Genomic DNA, 10543 nt, shown 5'->3' on the forward strand with positions numbered 1-10543 from the left:
GCCCAGCCTGGGGCTCTCCTTCCTACCCAGGCTCTGGGCTCCACTGTCCAGTGTAGGAAGTAAAGGCAGGGCTTTGAGAGGCCACATCCCTCCAAAGGCCACCAGCTTGGGTTAAAGGCTCCAGTTGTAACTAACGGTCAGGCTAGGGAGCTCTAAAGACACCATAGCCCAGCAGACTCCCCCTCCCAAACCCTGGTGGGCACCCCCAGGCTGGAGCTCAGTCCACCCTAAGGCACCCATGAATGTCCCATCTTCCTGCACAGTTCCCTGGAGCCGCTCCCGCCTCTGCGGCCCACGTTGGTGAGGGGCCCCGGCACACCTGAGCAGGGAGCCCCTGCCCGGACCCGGCCTCCATCACTCACCCTCGCCGAGCGCATAGCGGATCCGGGTGTCCCACGCACACATGGCCTCGTGGCTGTCGAAGCCCAGCATGATGGCCTGGGACAGGCAGACGATGGCCAGCGTGTGGGCCAGGCCCTCGTAGGGCAGGCCGGGCTCCAGCCCACAGATGTCCTCTAGCGTCAGGCTGCTGCGTTCCCGCAGGCCCTTGGTGCGCTCCGACTTGTCTTTGTAGACCAGCATCAGCAGGCAGTCTGCAAGGAGCACGGCCGTCAGGGACGCCAGCCAGCGCCGCCTGCCTTCGCCCTTGGCGTCCCCAGGGAGGCCGTGACAGTGCAGAGACCCGGGCTGGGGTCATGACCTCAAGCCAGCCACTCAGCCACACCAAGGCTTCGACTCCTGGCATACAAAATGGGGCGATCCCCTCCCCTTGCAAGACCTACAGGCTGCAAGAGCAGAAACGAACCCAGAATATTCATGTCTGTGCCCAGCCCCCGACGCTGGCTCCCATGACTGGGTTCTGGACCTTCACCAGCGGATTCGCCCAGTCCCGGGCCCTGGAGCCCCCTGGGCCACACTGAGGACTGCAGGATCTGTGGTCAGGGGCTTGGGGGCCCAGCGTGGGGCCTGCCCGGTGGCTGCTGGTTCTGCCAGCCCACTCCTACCCTGCCACCCTGCCAGCCACACCTGTGCCTGCTCCCTGCCGCCTCGAGACCCACCGCCCCTCCTGGTTCCTTTAGTTCCCAGGGTGTGGCTGAGCTTCAGCCCCAGGGAGTGCGGGAGGTCAATGGGCCTTGGGTCCCACCTCCATCCACCCAGCCACTGCCCAGCGCAGCAGGCCCTGGTCTCTTCCTCGGCTGCTGGGGACCTGCCTGCATTCTGCCTCCCGGACCCTCCAGGGCAATTCGGGTCCCCGTCCCCACCCCCATCTTCCCATTTTCCAACGTCACTGTCACCACAAGCAACCGGCGGGTGCCGTCCACTCCACCGGGTGCAGCTCAAACCCAGCACAGCACAGTCCCTGTGTGGCCTTGGGCGAACCACCTGGCCCAGGGACACTCCTGTGATTGGCGGGGGCAGCAGGTCTGCCCGAGAGAGGAGAGAGGGCGGCGCAGGAAGACTCCCGGCCCTCCCGGCACGGCTCCAGGCTTGACGACCAGGCCTCCTCCCACCTAGGCCCCAGCAGCTGGGCTCCAGGATACCCGGCTTCAGCGAGGGTGTAGGTTTTGGGACCGCATGCAAACACCCCAGATCCCTGTGAGCATGCAGGAGGAGATGGGGCAGAATGTCCCAGAAGAGAATTGCAGAATGATGTGTCATCTGACGCTCTGACTAGCAGGTGCTCACTCTTCACACAGGCCCCACAAAGCCACATGAGAACCAAAATCCCAAATGAATTTGACTCAGACACTCATTTTTGCAATGGAGTCCAGAGCAGACATGGTGCTCAGCTTCCCTCCCCAGCCGTGCCCACCTCCCTGGGCCACATGGCTGCAGCCTGCAGAGCCAGGGAGCCTGTGTGACCACGGGGGCCAGGAGTCAGCAAGCTTCCTCTGCCAGGGGCCAGAGGGCAAGCATGCAGCTTTCAGGGCCACACGGGCTCTGCGGCCTCTACTCAGCACCTCCACCCTTGCTGCGTGAATGCAGCCTCAGACCGTGTGTAGACCCACGGGCACAGCCGCATGCCAGCAACCTTGATTCACAAAAGCAAGGCGCGGTGTGGATGCGGCAACAGGGCGTTCACTTCCCACTGGAGGATCTGTCCGCAGTGTCTGAAACGTTTACAGCTAGAAAAAAGCTAGGCATTCCCAATTGGAGAAAGAAGCCCCCTGATTCCCGCACCTACAGAACTCCGCCTGCCCAGCTGAGGCTTTCCAGACAATCTCCTGGCCCCCTCTGGAAACTCCAAGGCGGGAAGCAGGACGCCCGGCCCCGAGAGAGAAATCAAACACAGCGGCGTAATCAGAATTGGCCATAACAGCAATGTCCCCCAAATGCATCACCAGAGCACCCCAGAAATGACGGTGTGTGGGAACAGCATGAACACGGGGGTGGCTCCGCGCAGGACGGGGACCCCAGGGCCGCTTGAGCCGGAGGACAGCCCACAGCCCCCGACTCTGTGACTGCACCGCAGCCTCCCCCTCTGCAGTTGAAGTGTGTTGTGAGATCGCTGCGGGGGCCCGGGCCACCTCTGCCTCTCAGGATCCTAAAAAGCTCGGCCACACCCATGCGGAGAGTGGCAGAAACTTCCACCGAGGATAATCACGCACCACACAGACCATCCCTTCACTCCCTTCCCCTAAGGGCGAGGCCCCTGGGAATCCCTGCTCTGACCTCCCAGCTGCATGGCCTTGGGCCCTTGGCCTCAGTTTCCTCATCTGTGTCCTGGGGACAGTGGCACCCGCACCTGCAGCAATGCCGTAAGAACCACCTGCAGGAAGGTGTGGAGGCCCTGCGTTCAGTAAGCGCTCAATACATGCTTGCATATTCAGGTACACGTCTGTCTGCATTACCAGCTGTAAGGCCGGGCTGGCTTCCCTGCAATCTGGCTGCCCATGCACAGAGGGACCAGGTCGCCCGTGGCTCACCCTCAGCGCTCAGCAAGGGCTCACTGGCCAACCATCCGCCACCTTCCATCTCGAGGGCCTCAGCTTCCTCGGAGCCTTGGTGGGCTGATCGCCCAGAAGCCAGGCAGGGACCTTTCCTCCCCCGTGGCCTGCTCTGTGGTGGTGGCACCTTGGCCACACCCTGGCAGACAGCTCCGGCACCTCATGACAACCAGTTCGTTCCACTGCCCCCAAGCAGCGCCTCCTTTGTTCAACAAGTTACATTCCCAATAATACAGTCAGGACTGGGGTCAGGAGCTTGCCTGTAAAGAGCCCGACATCACCCTTTTGGCTTTATTGGGCTTAAAGTCTCCGTTACGATACTTAGCTGGAAAGCAGCCACAGATGACACGTGTGGGAATGGCTGCGAGCCAATAAAACTTTATTTACCAAAACAAGTTCTGGCGGGATTTGGCCCAGAGACCACAGTGAGCCGACTCCTGGCCGAGAGTTGATTCTGCCACGACGGCTTCTCACACCTTCCACAAGCCAGCCGGCCCCACCCTAGACGTCTACCGCTGCAAGGCTGGTGGTGGGGCGCATGCTGAACCCACGCTCGACTCTCAGACCTTTTTCTGATTCACAGACGCCACCCCTCGGCCTGTCTGATTTTTCTGGACTCTGTCTACAAATGCAGACTCACAGCCTGCACCTTGGGAACACCTGAGAATCCAGGAGCGCTTACGTGCAGGGGCCGAGCGTGGCCCCCAGCAAGACGTGTCCACTCCCGGAACCTGTATGTCCTTATTTGGGAACTCGTATGTAATCAAGTTGAGGATGCTGGATTATCTGAACACAGCAGCAAGTGTCCTTGTAAGGGGCACAACAGGAGGCACAGACACAGGGAAGGTCACCTGAATGGGGACGGAGGCAGGGACTGGAGCGCTGAGGCCACAGCCAAGGGACACCTGTGTCTAGCAGGAGCTGGGAGAGGCAGGAAGGAGCCCCTCTGGGAAGCTTGGAGGGAGCATGGACCTACGGCCCCCTCGACTGCCGAGCTCTGACTCCCAGGATTGAGAGGGCGAATTCTTGTAGTCTGAAGGCCCAGCTGTGGTGCTTTATTCTGTCGGCCACAGGAAACTGACGACCACCCAAACCACCGATTTCATTTTCAAACATGAACAGAAGCAGAGAGGTCAGAGCTGGGGGCCCACTCGCCCCTCCTGCCTGGCGGAAGCTTCTCCGGCAGCTGACGCCCACCCCCTCATGCTCAGGCCGCCTTCTCCTCATCACAGTCAATAAATCGATCCTGTTTTTAAAGCGCATTTCTCGAGGAGTGCCAGGGGGCAAAGCGCTGAAGGAACTGGCGCCAGAGAGACGGAAGCTCCAGGCCCAGGGCTGAGACCAAGCCGGGTCAGGGCCTGGACACCAGAGCCCCAGGACACAGGGGCTCTCCCTGGGACACAGCACGTGTGCCGGGGAGACACGGGGCTGAGGGACTCAGGAGTGGATGGCCACGGCCAGCTTCCCGGGGGCCAGGCCCAGAGGACCCCAGCCACACCCTCCCAGGAGCCCTGGGCACCTGGGAGTCTCTCGCCCAGCGGCTGAGGAACCACCATCAGCCCTGCCCACCCACTCTCTGGCTGCTCTGCACCCTTGGGCATTGGCTGCAACCTGGCCAGGAAAGGCTTTTGCAGGACTTGGAGGGTCCCCGGGACTCTGGCAAGCAGCACTGGGCTGGGTGGAGGGCACCGGGTCATGATGGTGAAAGGAGACAAACGAGGGAAGAGGCACCAGGAGAGGCCAAGGCACGGAGACCAATGTGAAGCAAGCAGGCACACACGCACACTCACACACAGACACATATACACACACTCAGACACACACATACATGCACATTCACACAGGTGCACACACGCACACACACAGGCACACACACATACATGCATATTCATACAGAGGCACACACATACATGCACAATCACAGGCACACACACTCATACATGCACACATACACACAGATGTGCACACACACATACACAGACACAGGCACACACGTGCACACACAGGCACACACTAATACGCACACACACAGGCACGCACACTCATGCACACACGCACACAAACATGCACATACACAAGCACACACACTCATACACGCACATACACTCATACATGCACATACAGGCACACATACACACAGGCACACACATACACGTGCACAAAGGCACGCACTCACACAGACACACATACACACAGGCATACACTCACACAAACAGGCATGCTCACATGCACACAGACACTCATACACGCACACACACACATGCACACACACACTCCTACACGCATACACACAGGAACATGCACACTCATATATGAACACACACAGAGGTGCACACACACCCATACATGGACAGACTCATACACCCACAGACACACTCATACACACAGGCACACACTCATACACACAGACACACACAGGCACATGCACACTCATACATGCACACACACAGGCACGCACACACATACACGAACACATTGCACACACACCCACACACAGGTATTCACATGCACGTGCACACACACGTGGACACAGACATGTACTTGCACTCATGCTTGTGCACACACACACAGAAATGTGCACTCATGCACTTAGTGCTGGGGTCTGAATCTGAAATTCCGGTGTTGAAATCTTCACCCCCAAGGCGATGGGTTAGGTGGTGGGGCCTTTGGGAGGTGATGAGGTCATCAGGGTGGAGCCTCAAGAATGCAACCAGTGCCTGATGAGGGGACCCCAGGGCTCTTCCTCCCCCTACACCATATAAGGACAGAGAAAGCGCCACCTATGCAGCAGGACATGGTCCTCACGAGACACCCAGGACGCGGATCCTCACCACACACCCAGACTGCCTTGATCTTGGGCCTCCAGCCCCCAGAACCGTGAGCAATGACTGGCTGTTGTCTGAGCCGCCCAGGCTGTGGCATTCGCTAAGAGCCGCCTGAGCTAAGAGAGCCACACAAGCGCACAGTCACACATTCACTCTTACCCAAATGCTCACACTTGCTCACACGTGCACACGCTCCCACGGTGTGTACAGGTGCACATGTACATCCTCACACACACACACGCACGTGCACACACACTCCCTCTGCATTCACCTCCATAGCCACAGGGAAATGAGGAATCCAGGATGAGCTCTGGGACTTGGGTGGAGGAGGGATGCCTGGGGACCCTTCTGGGGTGGGGGCTGGAGTGGGGGGTCTTTCCTGGACACGTGAGGCTGAGAAGCCCACCAGACACCGGGCGGCGATGCACACAGGCAGTTGCACGCAGGCTTCTGAAGATGTAAAAATAACCGTGAAGTCATGAGCACACGGAAGGCCTCACAGCCAGGGCGGAGGGCCGGGAGGGCGGGAGGGAAGGAGGAGGAGGGGAGAAGCCGCAGGGAAGATGGAGTGAGCAGGCGTGGTGGCCCAGGGAAGGCAGGGGCGTGTGTGGGCCGGGGACACAGTGGGGGAGTTCCCACCCACACTGAACACGATGGGAGTCCGCAGAAGCGGCTGTGGGACAGCCCTTGGAGGTCACAGTGACCTTGAGGCTGCGCCCTTAGCAGCGCAGGTGGTAGCCGCCTGAGGAGACCCTGCTGGGGGTGCAGCAGCCTGGAGCCGCCCCCAGAAGCTGGGCAGGGGCAAGGGGGGCGGCCATCGACCAGGCTGGCCTGCTGGTGCCTCCTCGGGCCAGGCCACAGCCAGGACACACGAGACCAAGATCCAGTGCCTAGCCCCAGACCCATTCACAATGTGGTTCGGGAAGGAAACACATGAGGGCGCCCCTGCCCGGCACAGGTGTTGGAGGTGTGGTGCAGGCGGGCCCCCCAGACCACAGGCATCACCAGGGGCAGCCCAGGACGAGGCTCTGGATGCCAGGGCCGGGCCCTCGCGCCCACCTCTCCATCGCCCTCAAGAGCCCTGTGAGTGGATGAGGACGCAGGCAGGGAAGCAGCCGTCCCAGGTCACTGCTCCCACACGTGGAGCTGAGAGCTGAACTCCAGCTCTCTGATTCCCTGTCCTGACACAGGGGCTGAGGGAAGGTCGCCCTGTTCTTGATGTTTCTATGGGGAGAGGATAACTGGCCACCACCCACGCCCGGTCTTCAGCCCGCAGCTGGGATGTCAGCCCCAGTCCCTTGGGGAAGGAGGCAGAGGCACAGGAAATCCACGGCCAGAAGGCTCCGCTCAGGAAGGGCTGACCCAGTTTCCACCCCCAGCCCCTCATTAGCAGAGCTGCCCACTGTGGAGGGCAGGGCCCCAGCACAGCACTAGCCATGGGGCAGCTCCGGGGCTCACGGGGCACCTGCCAGGGGGCTCCCGGCTCCTGCGCTGTCTCCGTGGGGTCCCTTCTGCAGGCTGGGCTCAGTCCTATCAGGCTGCCTTTGAGGGCGACGAGGAACTGGGGACCCTGCCCTCCAGGAACTAGCGTTAGAACCGAGAGCAGGGATAGGAGAGACTAAGCGAGCGCCCAGCCATCAGCCCGGGGGCAGGCGCGGAACTTCCAGCCAGCTGTGGGGGGCGAGGTTTGGGCTGGTTGCGGGGAGCTGGGCTCTGCCCAGTAGTCTGTGTCTTGGACCAGATCCCTCGGGTTTCTGCACCTCAGCTTCCCCGCCACGGTGACTCCAAGACCCTGCCAGCTCCAGGACTCGGGCCCTCCTGGTGGCTTTTCTGAGCTGGATGAAGCCCCCAGGGGCAGCCCCGTGGGAAGCGGGTCCCCCGCAAGCGTCTGACCTAGGGCCACACCCTCCACACAATGCCAAGAACACTTTCCTCGTCACCCCCAGCCGCCGCACCAGGGAGGAAGAAGAGAGGGGCTGCGCCAGGTGCCGGCATGCAGGGCCACCAGCAGTGAGTCCTGGGCCACGACCGGACACAGACCACCCTCCTCTCCCGGGGCCCTGCCCAGAGAGGGGACGCGGACACACGTTCCGCAGTGAGGATGCGGTGGAGACCTCGAGGAACGTGGTCCCACTGCAGGGCACCCTACAGTCCCACACCGAGGCAGACGGCCCGACGTCCACTGGCCATGCCGGGTGCCACGGCTGAGCAGCCCTTTGATAAAAGGGGTTTCCCTTTCATTCGCTAAACTTTGTCATAAGAGAAAGACGTGCTCATGATTGAGAAAAACGCGAGGAGAAAGGTGCCAGTGGAAACGGTGCACATCCGGGCCCTTCCCAGAAGGAAATCACCGCTGGTAACAACAAGAACCCTGCCTGTCTTACAAGGAAGCAGACGGGACCCTTCCTCTCTCCCTCACACCAGGAGCGCGGGGTCTGTGCTGTCTGCTCCTCCAGGGCTGGGACCTGCTCCCCCAACGCCGGGCCCATCCACAAGGGAGGTGGTCTCCAGCGCTGAGCGGGAAGGCAGCTGGGTGAAGGCAAAGGGGGTGGCATCCAGGGAGGCTCATGAGGGGCCGGGGGAAGAGGCATCAGGGCCTCTGTGCAGAGAGGAGGTGCCGGGCTGGCCTGGTCAGGGTGGGGAGGTAGGTGTGAGAACTCTGTTCTGTCCCATCACCTCATCTGACCCACCTCTGGGCAACCCCACAGGGTGTCAGTTTCAGCCCCGGGCTGCTGGAGTGACCAACACAGAAAGCAGGTGTCCAAAGCAATGGGTCCCAGACCAGTGAGTCAGTGGGTGCTAGGCACACCTGGCCGCAAGGCTCGGAATGAATGTCCACTCAGAGGGGGCATGGCACCTTCCACTACCCCGCATCACCTCCCACGCCAGCCCCACAAGGCTGCAGATCTCAACTGCGCGGGATATGGGGTAACCCAGCGGACGCTCGGGAGCCACCACGTTCACGCACAGACTCACAGATTGTCCCGCCTGGGGGACCCATTGCAAACTCCTGTCACTCCACTCAGGCACTCACTGGCCCGGGGAGCACACCCTCTTGAGGCAGGCAGGCCCTGCCTCCTGGGACTGTCTGATTCAGAAAGAAAAGCCCTCCAAGAGGGACAAAGACCTCTCCCCTGATGCTCCTCTTTGGGGGCTGCTGTCCCAGGTGCCTTCCTGGGCTGTGGCCTCTCTGGAGGGTCTGCACCAGCTCCAGCCCAGCACCATCCACCAAGCATCACCTGCCCCACCACAGCCCCAGCCCAGCCACAGCTGACTAAAGCCTGTCATCCGCCCCAGCCTGGCAGGGACTCTCACTCTGCCCAGACCCCATCCCTTCCTATACCAGGTCTCTGCAGCCCCTGAGGACAAAGACGCCCTCCCAGGCTCTGTTGGTGCCCCCACAGCTCCAGGCAGGAGGTCTGGGCACAGAGGGCTGAGTGGAGAAGTGACCAGCGTGCAGCCCAAGCCCTGCAAGGGGAGGTGGAGGCAGGCAGGAAGTGCCTTCCTCCAGGACCACCTAGGCCCTGCAGAGGGGACCCAGGAGGGATCCCTGCCCCACACCCTCCCTGGGAGCCACAGACACCCATCCTGGAGGACGCTCTGGCAGCCCCACGGCGTACAGCCCCCCATGCACGCAGGCCGAGCATCCCACCCAGACCGGGCCTGGCTGGCTCCTCCGCACCTGTCCTCTGGAGCAGCTGCAGGCCCGGCTCAGCCCTCCCTACAGGCCCAGCGCTGCAGGCGGCCTGGGCTGCCAGACCTGGGGGCTCCATGCTGGCCCTCCCCAAGCTGGGGTGCTGGCTCAGGGCAGGGACTGCGGGGGACCCCTGCCTCCTCCCAGAGGACTGTTCCCCCAGCAATGTCGCAGTCACTCTGCCCTGCCCCACCGCAGCCCAGCCTCTCCTCTGCCTGGGAGGGGCCCAGGGTCAGCGCTCACCCACGCAGCACCCCTGGAGGCTGGGTTCCGGGGCCCTGCTCTGAGCGTTTCCACAAGCACAGCTCAACCCTCAGGCATGTGGGGCTTTGCTTCTGGGGGGCCCCTTGCTGCTCTGCTGGGGGGCTCAGGGCCTGCATCCCCTCCGCCTACAGGGCCACCTGGCAGCCCCTCGGGCCTCAGTCTGCCCTGCTGGAAAGAGGGGTCTTCCGTCCTGGGCCCCCCCTGCGCTCCCAGGGGCGCCGTGGGGTCCGGGTCCGCGCGGGGCTCTCGGGTTTCCCGGCGGGGTGACAGCAGCGGCGATTTCGGGCGAGCTGGCATTACTGCCCCAGGCCTCGGTAACCCCTGTCACTAGGCCCCCCGCGCCCACCGTTCCCCGCCCGCCCCGCTCACCTGCTACCGGCGACGGCTTGCGCAGCACCAGCCACCTACTCTTCCACTGCGGGGACAGGGGAGAGCGTGAGCCGCCGCCCGCGCCCGCGCCCCCCCGCGCCCCCGACGCGCCCCGACCTTCTTGCCGTCCCGCAGCTTGACCTGGCCCTCCACCAGCGCCGCCTCGGTCATCTTCTGTCATGGTTCCGCGCCGCCGCGCTCGCCCCGGCGCCCCAGCCCAGGGTCACTTTCAAAATAGCTCCCAGGGCCCTGGGCTGGGCCAGGAGGGCGGGACCGCAGGCAGGGCGGCGACACCGGCGACTCCAGGGCCGGCGCGGGCGGGGCCCCTTCTCCTGCAGGCGGCTCCCCCACCCCCACGGGCCCCTCTGGCCCCACCGTCCCGCGGCAGCCACCGGAGCCGCCCACCCTGTGGAGCAAGCGCACCATCTGGGCTCAGACGCTCA

At 62.6% G+C, this 10543-nt stretch overlaps 1 protein-coding gene across 2 annotated transcripts in view; it reads right to left on the bottom strand.

Annotated features, from left to right (window-relative positions):
- DOK7 (docking protein 7) overlaps window positions 1–10306 on the bottom strand; it is a 41083-nt gene extending 30777 nt beyond the window's left edge. The window contains exons 1-3 of one of the 2 annotated variants that reach the window (XM_032135189.2): window positions 10218–10306; window positions 10101–10146; window positions 363–593 (exon numbers count right to left, since the gene is read on the bottom strand). In XM_032135189.2, the coding sequence (XP_031991080.1) occupies window positions 363–593; window positions 10101–10146; window positions 10218–10271 (331 nt within the window). In that variant the 5' untranslated portion in view covers window positions 10272–10306. Of the gene's footprint in view, window positions 1–362; window positions 594–10100; window positions 10147–10217 lie in introns of those variants that run through there. The other variant, XM_032135187.2, reaches the window with a different exon arrangement.
- Window positions 10307–10543: the final 237 nt, after the last annotated feature.

Source organism: Hylobates moloch, unplaced genomic scaffold (assembly GCF_009828535.3).
Source record: "Hylobates moloch isolate HMO894 unplaced genomic scaffold, HMol_V3 SCAFFOLD_17, whole genome shotgun sequence".
NCBI classification, from domain to species: Eukaryota; Metazoa; Chordata; class Mammalia; order Primates; family Hylobatidae; genus Hylobates; species Hylobates moloch.